Source organism: Triplophysa dalaica, chromosome 22 (genome assembly GCF_015846415.1).
Source record: "Triplophysa dalaica isolate WHDGS20190420 chromosome 22, ASM1584641v1, whole genome shotgun sequence".
Classification (NCBI taxonomy): domain Eukaryota; kingdom Metazoa; phylum Chordata; class Actinopteri; order Cypriniformes; family Nemacheilidae; genus Triplophysa; species Triplophysa dalaica.
The window spans coordinates 2,306,514-2,323,081 of record NC_079563.1 but is presented as its reverse complement, the minus strand read 5'-3'; the positions used below and the strand labels follow the sequence as shown (position 1 = coordinate 2,323,081).

Sequence of the window (16,568 nt, the reverse complement as noted above, 5' to 3'; positions counted from 1 at the left end):
TTTCAACTTCAAGCACTCTGAGCGCTTTGGCAAAAACACAAGCATATGCAGCGTGCAAAACGCCTCTTTTGAAGTGTTTTCAATTGGCAGGGAGCGTGTCATCAAAAAACGCATTCTGTCTGATTGACCCCTTATCCAGCTATTTCAAGAAAATTGGTTGCATTCAGGTGTCATTTTTAAAACAAACTATTTTTTTAATGTATTGTGAACAGTTGGGTATGTTGACAAAAGCTGAAAGTTGTTGTTATGGGAAAATCATATATATAAATATTTAAGTGATATCCCTTCTGAGAGGCCTATAGTGGCAGCAATAGACCTTTATCACAGCTGAATTGACTCTTCCGGGAGGCAACTTGTTAGAATTACGACTGTAAAATGAGAAGCATCTGAGGGGTGTAAAACAAAATACAAAAATTTGGTCTTGAATTATGTCAGCACTTTATACTAATTGGTTTCATTATTTAAGGTAAATCATTCCAAAACAGAAAATGCACACATTAAATTCATGAATGTTCAGGCTGAACTAAGGCCAGTTGGCAATAAAAAGTTGGCCATAATATAGGGGAGAGTAAGAGACTCGGATGATCTTAAAATTATCAATGGTATTTCCGCATAATGCATCCATTCGAAGTTGATTGATTTTTGGGTGGGGGGTTTGTTTTGGTGGATGTCAAGACGCATTACCTGGATAAAGGGTGGAATCTTAGCATTTTAAATTACTTGAAGAGCCAGTGTGCTTGAAGTCTATTGTTTTTGTTTTGGATATTGTTGATGCTTTGGTGTGCCTACTTTACATCTGTTTTTCTGATACATTCTTTTTATGGGGCAAGCACCCACTTGGGTTAATGCATGCTTTTTTTTTCTTTCATACCATTGATTTCATGGGTACTTGATCACGGATACATTTTTTTTACTGTTATTGCCTCCTCAGGGGAGTTTCAGTGTGCCCATGGAAAAAAATGCATCGAAACAAAACAAGTCTGTGATGGCAAACCGCAATGTCAAGATTTTTCAGACGAAAGCGACTGCTTTGTACGCACCAAAAGCTGCAGCCATCGCTGTGACAACAAAACCCGCTGCATCCCAGAGAATTTCCTGTGTGATGGAGAGCGAGACTGTGTGGACGGCACAGATGAGTCTGACTGTGGTTGGTGTCGCCATTATTTTTACATCGTTAAATAACAAATTACAACATTCACAAATAATTGTCTTCCAGAGAGTAATTTGTTGTTTTTCCTACCATCTCTTTAGGGTACCCTGCAAAGGTACTGGATTGCAAGAGTCCTGCAGTATTGTGTAGCGATGGGTCCCTGTGCATACCTCACACAAGACTCTGTGATGGGAAAAGGGACTGTCCTGATGGGATTGATGAAGCATTTTGCTTTGACCGATGTCCAAACCCAGGTACTCTCACTGTACCAACAGCTTGGAAAATACTGCATTTTCATATCAGTGTGTCTTCTTGATTAAAACCAGGCATTAGTCTCCCAAAACTGCCATGGCCCACAATGTGAGTGTGTGTGAGTGTGCGCTCTCCTTCTAACAACCCTGTAGCTTGTGCAAGTCTAATGGTTAAAGAGTAAGAAGCATATGATTTTTAAGTTCCTACTTTGCTTTATGGAATGTCCAACAACAAGATTATTTAAAGGTGTAAAAACAGTCAAAAAGTAAGGTAAGAATAATTACCTATTATGACAAACTCTCAAATGATTTGTTAACCCTGGGGTTATACTCCTTTGGCGTCATTTGAAAATGAATTGTAACAATTGTTTCCTCATTTAAACTACCAAAGGAAGAACTTCTAAGACGCACTTAGTTTCACAACGTAGAACACAGGTTTTAGACGACACATGCATCACGAACTAGCGACAGTGTTTTGGGGGAGGAGAGTGAAGTTTTCGTAGCAGTCCCAGCAAAACGTAGGCGTCTATAACTTATATTTATTCACCTTCGGGCTTACAACTTGGCAGACTGCTTACTTTCAAACACGGCAACATAACACACTGGATGAAACGTTATTTTCATGATCTAATGCTACTTGGGCTTTTTTTTTCATTAAAGTGTGTTTTGGCCTCTTAAATGCTCCTGTACTTTAGATTCAGTAGAAACCTTCTCAAATAAATTATTTCCCACTTAAGCCCAAATTACCCAGTATGGTGTAGATTAGTGCTGTTTATTAGAAGTATGTTTATGAAGCCTCACCATGATAATGTAAACGATTACTGCGGAACGATGCATTTAAGAAAATGAAAATTATTTAAAAATGCAATTAAATATGTTTGACAGGGTAATGTTCTTATTGTAAAAAGTAGTCTCATCACTACTTTGTTAAATAAGATGCATTTATATGGTTTGTCCATTGACTTTAATTTCTAGGGGTGTGACAAGAACCAATGTGTCTTGCGAGATCACAATTTACTTGCGCAATTAGCATTATAGAATGCTGGGCTAGAAATTGGGACCTCGTTAGTTGCATATGCTACCTAAATTTAACCTTTTCGACCTCAAAATATATTTGGGAGCATTCCTGAGTGTGACACCGCATCTTGAGACACTGCATACAAAAAGTTATTTGAATATTTTTTATATGCCAATCCGTTTTCATATAGTGTGTCAATGAATGTGACGATGAGCATGGCAAAATGGATTCAATGCTGTATCCAGGGGCGATTTTAGGTTTTCAATAATAGGGGGGCTCAGCCTCCAACGAGGATATATGTATAGAGAGAGAGCCACACTCTAATCACCACATATTGTATACATTACTAAAATAAATAATTAAGAAAGAATATTCAGAAAAGCATAAATGCAAATTATTGTTATTCAAATGAATATCACATTAATTGGTCAATCTGCAACATTTATATTTCAAAGTGACAACAACAGCCACAATCCATAAAATAAATGTCACAATCAACTGCTGAATCATTATTTAGTAAGAATAACTTGATATGTTTCCCTGCCATTAATTCTGATTAGCACTAGTGCTGTCACTCTCTGCATGACTGCGTGTTCATCTATTACCTCCACAATATGTTTTCAATTAATGATAAAAATACTGAAGCGTCTGAAAAACGACATAGAGCTTCTAGGTACACTTTTATTTCCTCGGAACTCAGAACAATGAATAACACTGCTGCACCGGGCTGAACTACATTAACTCTTATCTGCCCGTCCTCTTTCCGGAGCTGTCAAAACTACCGTCGACTCTCTATAACTATAGCACATAATCATTAGTGACACTTTCTGTGCGCTACAATGTCATCTTGATCGTGGAAGTATGCCGTCATTGGTGTTAAGTGCTTTCATTTTGCTTGAGGTAACGTTCACAAATAGTTGAGGGGTGAACGCACATACAACTTTTAAACAGTGGAAGGGAATGGGTCTTGTATCGCTTCCACATCATATTAAGATGCATTTATGCAGATGTCATGTTAATAAATACACCTTGTAACGTTACTCTGCTATTGATGTTAACTCCAATGTGCTACTGTGTGAACTGAAGAATGCACTAAATAACGCAGCCTAACGCCGTTTTCTTAATAAGAGTTTTAAACGGAACTATAAAGCGTTCTCGAATTCTTGTACAGATTACATTACACACAATATTTTAGGGGGGCTAAGATAGTACTTTAGGGGGGCTTTGGCTCCCCTAAAAAGGGCCTAGCAACGCCACTGGCTGTATCATTGCCAAAATTTCGTTTATCGACATGAAACTTGGTACATGTCATCGCAGTCATGAACTGGAGAACATGCACTGTACCTTGATGAACCATGCCATGGTTCGTAGCGATATGTTATTGAGAGGACTTGACAACTTTACATTATATATCTTGCCATTATATAACTTTACATTTATTAAAATGCTCATAACATTAACAGAAGTGTATTCAATTCACGTTATTATATTTTTGGGCTCAAGAGTTGTTTGATATCGGAGTTGTCATATTACACCATGCTTCCTGTCTGCCACATTGAATTGTATAGAACACATACTTTTTTTGAACTCCTACAAAATTGGTTTGCACAAAATTTGCTATGACTGACATCTGGAGACAGTGCTGACAAAATTATTTTAAAATTAATTAAAATAAACATTTGAAATAATACTTAAACTTATAATTACCCAATTCTTACTGGCAATTTTTTGTGAGAAATATATTTTTGGCAAACAGTTGCTCTTTTTAATCATGTATCGTTAGACTACTTTGGGGAGGATGGGCAGGGTGCGCGCAATCTTCCTTTTTTTTGTCCTTGGCTGATCACATCCCTGTTTAAGGGAAATGTTTCCCAGAGGGTGTTGGGACAAAGCTGTAGTGTTGATGAGGGCACCAAATGCAGCTGATCAGGCACACAAAAGGTTATCCCTCTGTAGAAGTATATTTACATTACATCTACATATTAATATCTACAACATTACATCCATAAAACCCACAGCTAGTAGGCAAAATACAAATCACTATATAAGAGTATACTCATTTTTCAGCTTAAATCTTTATTTTTATTACATCTCTTAAACTTATTTTGTCACAGTTTTTTAACAAGCTTATAACAAGGCTTTATCAAAAACTAGTACCTGAACATTTATATAAGGCCGTTTTTAAATGTTTTGCAGCCACTGAAGGTGCACATAGAAAAAGTTGCCAAGCAATAACTTATTGAAGCGCTTCGTATTATCGCTTTGATTGCTCACGACTACATATGCATTCATTGAATTAGGTTGATTTAGCTCAATGGAAATATTTTTACTTTTCTAATAATTTAAACTGAAATTGACCCCCTAACTCTTGTATAATAAAGGTAAAATAAAAAGTTATAAAAACATGCATGAAGTGTAAAACAAAAAGACATTAAACTACCTCAATGAAAATGTTTTGTAAATAAACAGTGAAAACCGAGTACTGTGACTATTTCGATATTTCTGATACTGTATAACTCAAAACAAGTCGAATAACTTTTTTTTTTTTACTAAATGAGTAATCAAAAGTGGTATCATTGTTGTGTGTGTGTGTTCTACTATACACGCGCACACACACGCACACAAACATGTTTCAACTTGAACTAGCATTTAGACTTTCTATGCAAGCTGGCCAGTTCGATATCTTTAGGTTTGCGGTTTAAAGCCCAGTCTGAATGCTTAGCGAACCAGGACTAAATACATTTTTTTTTGTCTTGACCAAAAGAACCAAACTAGAAATAGGAACATGCTCCTAATAATGTAGTGTTCATATTGTGCTTTTTTCCACTGTTGTAGGTGACTTCCTGTGTAAGGACAGAAGAAAGTGTGTAGAGTTAAATTTGGTGTGTGATGGTCACTCTCACTGTCTTGATGGTTCAGACGAGGTCAGCTGTCCCACTGTGGCTCCTACAACCTCAACTGCATCATTAAAGTGTCGTGTGGGATCTATACCATGTAAAGATGGCCATGAGTGTGTCCTGTACAGTCATGTGTGTGATGGAGAGATTGACTGTAAAGATGGGTCTGATGAAGATGACTGTGAACTTCAGTGTAAACCAGGTAAAACCTAAAACATTTGTAACTTTGGCACTCCGTTTGTGTGCAATTGACATTGAACCAAAGGTTTCCTCATAGATCAGTTCCATTGTGCTCATGGGCGGATGTGTATTGACAAAAAGCTGGTGTGTGATGGAACACCTCAATGTCAGGATCGTTCGGATGAAACAGACTGTTTCACTCGCTCGCATGACTGCAAACACCGCTGTGATAATAAAACTCGCTGCATCCCTGAGAGCTTTCTCTGTGATGGAGAGAAGGACTGTGTGGATGCCACTGATGAAGCAAACTGTGGTAAGTTCACCCTAGCAGCCAAATAGTGTTGATCCAACATACCACGGTTATTCAGTCAAAGTTTGGAGGTCCAGTTTCTGTATTTGCTTGCCAGTGGAGGTCCGGACAATAATTTTTAAAATAAATATAAACATTTATTTATGAAGTAGGCTAAATATGGATTTAATTGATCCCAGCTGGGTATGCATATTGAAATATACAGTAAAAAAAAAACATTGCACAAGAATCTGCTCATAACATACAAAAGGTTGCCTTGGCATCCACACCAGCTGAATTAATTTTAGAATTGGAGCATTGTTCACTATGAAAATCTCTTGACATCCTGATGAACGTATAAGGAAGGTACCTAAACTTTTTTTGAACATTCATGGACATAGACTACTAAGTATGGCAGATACTTAACTGCATTTTCTTTTGCAGTGTTGTAGTGAAATTCGCTTATTCGTCATTTGCAGCTCTTTATCCTGAGCGTCTTTAGCAGGAGACATGCGGAGTAGGTGAACCAAATGATCCTTAGTGATAGTTTCCCTAAAAATCTAAATTCTGTCATCATTTACTCACCCTCTTGTGTTCTACGGAAGTCATGTAGGTTTGAGATGACAAAAGATACTTTGTTAACTGGACCCCATTCATTCGCATTGGTTTTGTGCCCATACAATAAAGCGAATGGGGTCCAGTGCTGTTTGGTTAAAAACAAAAGATGAAAGATTTTGAAGAAAGTTGGTATGCAAAAGATAGACCACCTCCTTCAGGTACTCTCAGGTTTGGTTCCCTGGTGCGTACCTGGGTTTGCATGATAGCTTTCATCTCGCATACGGTGTGGTACGCACATTTTTCAAGACTCGTTGGTGCCGCATGGAGATGGAAAAATTAAACATTTCAGGTGTTTTGACTAAAGCAGCGCACCACGCGTTCTCAGAGCGGTTTTAGACGCAAAATGTTAATCGCCCCTTAGGGTGTGCTTATATTTGTCGTTTGGTTCCCTTGGTTATTTTGGTCTGGACCTTAAATACAGTTTGTCCTGGATCGCTTGGCGTTCACAAACCAAAGATACCAAACCTAAGAGCATAAGTATAGTCGCAATCTGATTGGTCAGCTTTTATGCTGTATATTTGTATGTTTTGTTGACCTAACTGGACATCCAAAAAAAATGCTGTGTGTTATGCTTAATGTATGCTTTCGCATATGATTGAGTTTTCAGCTTGGTGAAACTACCAAGACCTCATGAATTGTTTAAAGCAGTCAAAACGGCACCAGGAATTACTCCATTACATGCACAAGCGCAGATCTAATAATCGGTGTTTAAATGCCTTTGGTCAGTTTTGCCGTGACAGTTCTATACCATATGTCAACAAACCCTAAAATTGTTGGGCAAGGGTGGATTTTCATTTCTTTTCTAGTTTCAATGAATCTAAACTACCATCACTTTTCAGATCGTGTTACAAGTTCTCACATGGACACACCAACCAAGCTTGTTTGCAATGCTCCATCAGTACTGTGTCAGAAAACTTCAAAATGCCTTGCACAATCCCAGCTATGTGACGGAAACACAGACTGCCCTGATGGATCCGACGAGCGTTCTTGCATATATACTTGTCCAGACTCTGGTAATAAGTGAAATATGCATCCCATCATTGAATATTATATTTCGCGCCTGATTGAAGACTAAAGCAAGTATGTTTATCGCATCAGGTCAGTTTCTCTGCAAGGACAGAAGGCAATGTATTCTGAAAGCCCTTGTGTGTGACGGTTATTCACACTGCTCTGATGGATCAGATGAAATGCAGTGTCCCAGCTGTGCCATGCGTTGCGATGGAAAAGTGTGTCTGACGAAGCAACATCTCTGTGATGGGAAACCTGACTGCAGAGATGGCTCAGATGAGAAGAACTGCTGTAAGTTCTCAAGTGGTGGGAAGTATAATTGTTAACGAAAGTGGAATGTTTTAAGACGGCCAATGATTAGCAGAATGTTTAAATGGCTCCTTTCCAAACTATGATAAGGTCCAAAAAGCATCACAAATGTACCTGTACACACGTGCAGCACTTTATAGCACATTTAAATTTGAATATCGTGAAACAGGCCAATATTTTTGTCACTCATTTACCTTTTTCACAATATTCACAATATTTAAATTTGATATGTACCTATATTGTTTAAATGTAGACGGAGACGTATACCATCTTTGTAATACAGCCATGTCAATTTTTTTTTGTTATAGTACTTTTTATAATGTGCATTGCATCACAGCAGCGTACAAGAAAAAGAAAAGAAAAATACAACATTAACTTATGCACAGAAAACATTAAAAGCAATATAATTTTGGGAAGGTACAGACTCCTGTAGTCTCAAGTAGTTTTGACACTGTACGCCAGTAGCACATATTAAACACCGATAACATGGCAGATGATATAACACGAAACGAATAAGAACATAAATCGACCCAAATAGTGCAAATGGAGGATGTGTTGAAGTGTTCTGATATAATTTCGGGTGCTGGGTCATTTCCATACCTGCAGTTTTGTCCGGGAGTTTTATTTCTTTACAGTTTTATCTCTTATGGAAACTCCCGGTAATGCAAACCGGACAGAAGGTCCCCGAACACGGGTCTTAAATGCTGACCAGTAAGGTCATAAATCATTGTACATTCAACTATATATACGATATGCTATGCCTTGCCTTGCCATCATATCTGGGATATACATCCTTAAGAATAAAATCACAGGCTTCACTTATCCGTGCTAATTCGCGCCACATGAAATACAGATTTGGGAGGTAATATCATTTTTAATATTATTTTTATTTGAATTTGATGATTTACAAAATCAACACAATCAGACACCCCAATAGAAAGTACAACGTAAAAAATATATATAAGTATATATGTTTATATTAGTGGTGGGCATAGATTAATTTTTTTTAATCTTGGAATTAATCTAGATTAATCTTGGAATTAATCTAATTCCAAGATTAATCTAGATTAATTCCAAGATTAATCTAATCTAGATTAAAATGGCTTATTTGAATTCTGCCGAAGGCATTCAGAATATGTGTGCTACCCAAATAATGACTAAAAGTAAGTCTTTGAGAACGGGTGTCTCAAGCCAGGTGGGCGTTAGACCAGGGGCTCATCTCCTGCTTCCAAAATGCATCACAAACTGCTTGAGAAAGCTGTTCTACTATGATAATTGGTGATGAAAATAAATTGTTCAATAAGATGTAGTTGTTTCCTTCCGCATTAGCTAAGGGATGCTTTGCGTTTAGGTGGTACTTGAGTCTGGAAGAGCTCCTACAGTACATTTATATTTAGTCATTTAGCAGACGCTTTTATCCAAAGCAAATTACATAGTTAGGGAGCAACAAGCGATATGTCATACAGGAGCCATAATACATTAGATCTCAATACAAAGTTACTGGTTTCAACTAAAGCTAGACCACTACCTGTTGAGTTTTTGAAGCCTGGTCATGAGATGAGGTGGCGCGAATGACGCGAATTGCGCGAATCACGAGAGTTGAAAAATCTCGTTCTCGCCCGGTACAGTGCAATTCAGCTAGGTATACATCCGCGCTAAAATATCAAGGTGAAAGTCATCATAGCTTGCGTAGTATAGACCCAGCTCCCAACCCAACTTTGAGAATAGATTAATGGCAACATTTTTATCGCGCGATAAGTCTCCGCAACGCCGTTAACGGCCAACCACTAGTTTATATACATATTAATAATATAAATAAAATAAATCTGTGATTATACTGAGGAGCAAGGAGGGATACTAATAATCAGGTTATGATCAGAACTTAACCACAGCTTCCAGACATCTACTTATTACAGAGAGTACAGTAGTAGCGTATTCTGGCTCAATGAAGTCCAGGCTCGGTGTGACATAAATTCTCCATTTCTATGACATTAATGAGTTTGTTGCCAGGCTTTAAAACATCCAGTTTAAAATATTGATTTCTTAGCTAAGGTCGTTCCACTCACTAAGGATCTTTGCTGAGAGATTGAAAGTTGTAGTGTTTCTGAGTTTTCCAGAAAAGTAAGGCTATGGTCCGGTTTAACCTCCTTTTGAAAAACTTTCGGGAAAAAATCTAATATAGCAGTCCAGAAATTAAGCAGTTTGTGAGCACCAAAACATATTTGCTAGTGAACCCTCATTTCTAAATCACACGAGGTCCCCAGATAATACTAATCCCATGCAAATAGGGATTCAATTGCATTTATCCTACTTGACATAAAGACCGAAAGAACAACTGATGAAACTGTACCAGTCTGTATTAACAAAAGGGAGCTACGGTTTTTATTTATTGAAATGTCTTGCCTGCATGCATTTAAATCCTTTCAGATCAGAGTTCACGGCCACCTTTAAAATAAATGCCTTGCCAATATTAATTCTTGTTTTTGCATGAGAATCACTTTCACTTTTTCTTTGAAAACTGTCATCAAATTCGTACTTCTCATTTTTCACATCTGATGAAACCCCAGATGTCAACGCTGCTAAAAAAAGTACTATAAATAATAAATAATAAAAATAATAAATAATACTAAAAGTTGTATGAAATCCTACCCAACAGTTGCGAGTACACGTTACAAATGGCCTATCACACGCAGCATCAACGTGCTGGCTAGCAGCCGGATCCTTTTCGTTCGATGTACGAATGTGACGACATGACACATAGACGAAAGACACCAAATAAGGATCTCCGGGAAAGTTGACCCAACAGGGCAAATTACAAACCATTATTCCAAGCTTTCCGTGGAGAATTCTGCAAGGGTAGTGACACAGTTGTAAACGCCATTCTTTCATTTACTTGCTCAATAATTGGTTTTAGCTCATTTTTCCTCAAGATAACATGCGGACTGCCACTTTAAATGAGAAATGGCCAATTCACACAAAGATGTTGTCAGACTCACTCCAGAGTATGAAGTTAATGCAAACGTCAAGAAAACACAATATAATTCTGCCATCCTGTATATTTTGCTTTGAGAAGTTTCTCCACCCTCAATTGCCTTATGCCCTATTCACATTTCAAGCGACAAAGCGACATGATCCCATTCATTTCGATGGAGACCTGGTGACTTCTGGCAAAACCATCAGCAGCAACCATTGGTGACTGGATGGGGGGTGTCTAGCAACGAAATAAAGTTGAGAAACAGAGATAAAAGCGGGGTTTAGAACAAAGATAGCCTGGGGTTAGAGATATTTCAGACTTAACAAAAGTACACCATGTTTTACTCCTCTGCAAGGCATCCTATGTGTATATGACTTTCTTCTTTCAGACGGATAAAAAAAAAAATTATTGGCTCATCCAAGCATTAGAATGGGAGTGAGTGGAGAATGAGATTTGATGCTCAAAAAAGTGCATCCATTGATCTAAGAACTGCTCGACACAGCTCCTTGGGGTTAATAAAGGGAGGAGTATCTTTGCGTCTGCTTAAGAGGAATATCCTGTCCTTTGCAGGAACATCAAACCCTCGTGCATGTGGGGCTGACGGATAACGGAAATTAGACATTATAGTTAATCGTTGTAAATATGGTACACCTAGGATGCCTTGATAAAGCATGGTAAAGCAATTTTTTTTCACAGGCAAAAAATATATTTTGCTTTTGAAATATCCCTTTATGAAAAGCACTTTGTGGTATTTACATTTATCCAAAGTGATTTACAGTGCATTTAAAGTTTCTGCTAAATTCATAAGTGTATAAATGTCTTTTATCAGTATGTGTGTTCCCTGGGATCGATCCAATGACTTTTGCGTTGCCAGGTTGTATTATTAACAAGTCAGAAGAGCACTTGCAGTAATATCATGGATTGAACAAATTTCCTGGGAAAAATATTAAGATGTCTTTTCGATTTTATTCTGACTATAGTCAAATACAAAGCCCAGCCAAAGGAAAAAACTAGACAAAATTTCAGGCCACGTCTGCTGTAGCTGTCGAATCTCTTTGATTCCCACACATTTAGAATGCAAATGCAAAACATAAAATTTTATGTGCGCGACATGCCAGGTTTCTATTTCTATTGGTATGTTTTGGAGGTGCTTGTTTGGCATTGTACAATTAGTTAAATCTTACATGTTAGATTCTACATTGATTTAATACTTCTGCCATCTGCGATCTTCTCCTTCTCTGTACCAAACTTTAAGATGAGGCGAAATGGTAGAATAAAATTAGCAGAGATATAGAATGGTCTTGCAGGTCTAAGAATTGTGGTCTAAAAATTGAAAACTTTTTATGCATTTTGACTGTTCATTTACACGACAACAGAGTTTTGGGTACTGAAAACGCAAACTTTTGAAAACTATCAGTGCGCGTTTTTGAAAACCATGGCGTTATCAAGTAAACTCTGAAGGCTGCGTTTTCCTAAAACTAATGACATGCGCGTGGGTATTTTTACGAGCGGGATTCAGAAATCGAAGTTGGGCAGAGTACCAAAACAATCTTGTGCCAATCAGCAGCAAGGTGCACAGGATGGACAGATTAGTCTGCAGACTAATTTCCGGTTGTATAACACTATGGAGTTGTTTTGGCTTAATCAGCGATATTACAGATCCTCTTCACATTGTGGGAAAAGGAGGATTTTTGGTCAGCAAATAGAAGTACCAAAACGGTGTTATATGACTGGAAATTAGTCTGCTTACACTGTCGTTAAAACAAGGTATGCATATATGCGTGTGCAAGCATGTACTCTCCACAGCGCAACATGCAGTGTTTTTCTTGGTTTACCCAGATCCATGTAAATGCAGATTGTTTTAATAATGCTGTCATGTGAAACTTTATTCTCATACTCATAGCTGCTCTGATTTCCTTTGAATAGTCGTGCAACTAGCCTACAGTAGTATTAGAAAAAAATAAAGACTTGTGATCTTGTAAGGAAAAAGAGCTGTTTGGACATCCTGCTTAGTTTCTCCTTTTGAAACAGAATAGTATTTTTGATGTTGTTGAATTGTCCCTTTTATACAGTATTAGCCTCTTCAAGTATTTATACTGTTTTTCAGATCGTGTTCTTGCAAGTGCTTCGTCCCCAGTGAGATGTCCACTGGGTTCCAAACCATGTAAAGATGGTAAAGAGTGCGTCTTGTACAGCCATGTTTGTGATGGAGAAAAAGATTGCAAAGATGGATCTGATGAGAGAGGCTGTGAGCGTAGATGTAAAAAAGGTAGAGTAGATCTTATAAATACCAATTTATTTTTATTTTTCTATAAAGATTAAACTACCCCACTTCTATCATTCTATCTACCCCATCAGGCCAGTTCCAGTGTGCTCATGGTCGGAAGTGTATAGATCTGAAGCTTGTATGTGACGGCACTCCACAATGTCAGGACCGATCTGATGAAATAAACTGTGTGAAACTCTCCGAAGAGTGTAACCATGCATGTGACAACAGAACCCGTTGCATTCCTGAGGCGTTCCTGTGTGATGGAGAGAAGGACTGTGTGGATGGATCTGATGAAGATAGCTGTGGTAGGTCAATAGCAGTCATCACCAACCTTTTAAAGCTCAAGATCACAGACAAAATCTTGCTATGACAAAGACGTGCAACTAGCCTACATAAGTTTTGAAGTTATTCCATTTACTACGAATACATCATAAATTAAATATACCCTTATATAAAATAGACTCTGCCTTATATTTACCACACTTATTAGACTATAGTATAAATTAATTGTACTATGAGCGTCAGGGCTGGGCATTATGACAATGTATACAGTTGAATAAAATGTCAACCGCTGTAGACTTTTCGGTGTTATATTTTAGTTATAATAGATATGAGAATCATGCAGTACATATGTATTAGTTAATTTATTAAAATTCAATTAAATGCCTACCATAGTAAAAAATTTAAGTAGAAAAAAATATGAACGTCATTAGACATGCAAGTCCTGATGTATAGAACACCTCCTGTCTACGTGAATTCACAATAAATGTATTGCCTCGGCATGGAAACACTATTCGACATATCTAAAATCTGTCAGCAATTTAGTATATTTAATATCTTTATCATGTTGCCGTCATGAATCACCCAGGAGTTTTCACTGCATAAACTGTTTGCAAAATGGCAGACTTCCAGTTGGGTGTAGCTAAAGGGTGTCTGTTGTTATTGTCGATGAGAACTGTATGCTTAAAAATGACTTGTACATTTATAGAGCCCTCCTGCCACACCCACATGCAAACCTTTGGCTGGGCCGAATGGCTGATAACACGGACATAAGTGCCAAGTTTCAAGAGTTTGAGTATGTTAAGAGCCTTTAAATGCACGAAAACTTAAATAATATTACCCTAAGGAAACAATAGGCCTCTAGCCTGTACCTCGTTGCTTGGCCCTTAAAATATAATAAATATAGCACAAGCAGAAACGACTGACCCGAGTATCACTGTGCAATCGCTACTTGGTGGTGGAACTGATGGAACATGCACTCAAATGCATGATAACGTTTTTGCCCAGGCCTTATGATTGATGACTGATGTTTGTGCCACATTTCAAGAGCTTCCAGCATGCCCCTTATCCTGAGAAAAAAACAATTGGGCTTTGCATATAGGGTCCAGGTGGAGGCACTTGAGCCCTAACTAAAGCAGAGCCAGAGAGACGTCAACGGTGTGCTTTTTGTCAAGTCAGTACAGAAAATATGCATGTGGAAATTGTATTTGATAAAAAATTTGTGTGGTTTATCTTGCAGTAGTTGAACACTGCCCGAACGATCGTTTCCAGTGCAGTAATGGTCAGTGTGTGGCCATGATTCTCCACTGTGATGGATATGCTGACTGCCGTGATCATTCAGATGAGAAGGGCTGTCCTCAGCCCCCACACTGTCCTGCGGAGCAGCTCTGCCCCCACACTCATCAGTGTTTGCTTAAAGAATGGTTCTGTGATGGAGATAAGGATTGTAGTGATGGGTTTGATGAGAAGGTGAGGATCCACTAGCTCCTAATGGCCCTTTCACAAGTTCAAATGTTTAATTCACACACCACAGAAAACCACTGCCAATTTTGGTACTGCTCAAAAAGAGAGCACTGTCCTGACAATTTATGCTACATGTCAGATTTTCCTACCCTCAGGTTGTACCGCTGGGAATTGTTTAGGTAACCAATGTGACAGGGTAGCACAGAACAGGCACTAACCTAAATGCAAAGGTTTGGGGTAGGGGTTACCAGTTGGTGTTTCGTAAAATTAATGATGATTAAAAAGTTTGTACTATTCAAACAAACAATGGTGATGAACCTGAATTAATTTATCCAGTAGTGAATTGCAATCCCACAATGTTTCTCTCTTCCTGTCAAGAACTGCGAAGTGACACCACTAGAGTGTGGAGAATTCCAGTGGTCATGTGCATCTAAAATCCAGTGTATTCCGCAAATGTGGAAATGTGATGGCATGAAGGACTGTGATGATGGAAGTGATGAGTCTGGATGTGAGTGTATGTTTCTTGAATTTATAATCAACAAATACTGGCAGGAAGTCAAGTGCAAGGGGGTCTTTTTTTTCTAGGTGGTCAAGTGAAATGCCCAACGCATTTGTTTCGTTGTGGAATTGGTGAATGTGTGCAACCAGACCTGGTGTGCAACAGGGTCCCTAACTGTGTGGACGGTTCTGATGAGGGTTTGGGGTGTATGAAGAACAACTGCTCTAGTATCAGCCTGTCGTGCCAACACTACTGCATCAGTACTCCACATGGAGCGGTGAACCTTTTTTACTTGCGTTGAATTTAAAGTGCCTTTGCAACAGATGCTTATATAAATGGGTCTGTTTATAGAGTTGACCTAAATGCATTGTGACATCTGTCAGATTGTATCTCTCTATACATAGGGCAGGACTTCCATCAAAAATGTATAAGATTATTGACAATTTGAGGTTAAAGTTAGATTATGAGGGCATGTAAGTAAATAAATAAATAAATAAAGAAGCACAGATAAGTCATTTATAAAAACACTACAATATACCAAAAAGTTAATTGTACATAGTATCAAAATGAAAATGCATGATACAGAAATGCGTGCTTTAACTAAAATTGTCTTAAGGTCCTTTGATTCCAACGTATTTTCCCCTTTACATTCTATTGTCTGAAGTCCGCACTGAATCAACTCTGAAACTGATTATTTAGACCGACCTGTACAGAAGTGGCAGAACACATTTTTTCATCAAAGTAGACTATGCAACACATGTGCTGAAGGTGTGGTGTGTGGATGTGCAAATTTTTAAATGGCAAGCCTGCCCCCATTACATAAAATGCCAAATGTGAGAGATGATAAAAATTCAATGTATGTTGAAAGCTTTTTTGTATTTCCAGAGATGTGGCTGTAAGATTGGTTTTAGGCTCCATTCTGATGGTTTAAACTGCACTGATATCGATGAATGCACAGAGATTCAGCCTGATGTCTGTAGTCATAACTGCCTCAATACCCTGGGTTCCTACCTGTGTCAGTGCCATCCTGAATATATACTAGAACCAGACGGTCAGAGCTGCAAGACCTCAGGTATCAGACAGCAGCAGCTTGTTTGCACCATAGAATGCATTTTATCAGGGCAAACAACATTTGTGGCTGCAGTTTTCTTTTAGGTAATATGTTGTATGTATATTATATCTACACAACTAAAGGGATAGTTCGGAAGCAAAACCAATTACCCAATGTTTTGTACACCCTCAAGTCATCCTTGGTGTATATGATTTTCTTCTTTCAGATGAATACAGTCGGAGTTATAATATCATTTGTTCTGGCTCTTCCAAGCTTAGAAATCTCATGCCTCATTCATCCCCATTTTAAAGC

The 16,568-nt window shown here is 38.1% G+C and overlaps 1 protein-coding gene across 3 annotated transcripts in view; it reads left to right on the top strand.

Moving 5' to 3' along the window:
- Positions 1–16,568, top strand: part of si:dkey-88l16.3 (prolow-density lipoprotein receptor-related protein 1) — a 50,730-nt gene that overhangs the window by 25,989 nt on the left and 8,173 nt on the right. The window contains exons 23-34 of one of the 3 annotated variants that reach the window (XM_056735865.1): positions 932–1,147; positions 1,252–1,404; positions 5,255–5,518; positions 5,594–5,809; positions 7,243–7,416; positions 7,502–7,702; positions 12,802–12,963; positions 13,053–13,268; positions 14,483–14,712; positions 15,085–15,214; positions 15,292–15,482; positions 16,091–16,277. In XM_056735865.1, the coding sequence (XP_056591843.1) occupies positions 932–1,147; positions 1,252–1,404; positions 5,255–5,518; positions 5,594–5,809; positions 7,243–7,416; positions 7,502–7,702; positions 12,802–12,963; positions 13,053–13,268; positions 14,483–14,712; positions 15,085–15,214; positions 15,292–15,482; positions 16,091–16,277 (2,340 nt within the window). Of the gene's footprint in view, positions 1–931; positions 1,148–1,251; positions 1,405–5,254; positions 5,519–5,593; positions 5,810–7,242; positions 7,417–7,501; positions 7,703–12,801; positions 12,964–13,052; positions 13,269–14,482; positions 14,713–15,084; positions 15,221–15,291; positions 15,483–16,090; positions 16,278–16,568 lie in introns of all 3 variants that reach the window. The other 2 variants (XM_056735864.1, XM_056735866.1) reach the window with 2 other exon arrangements.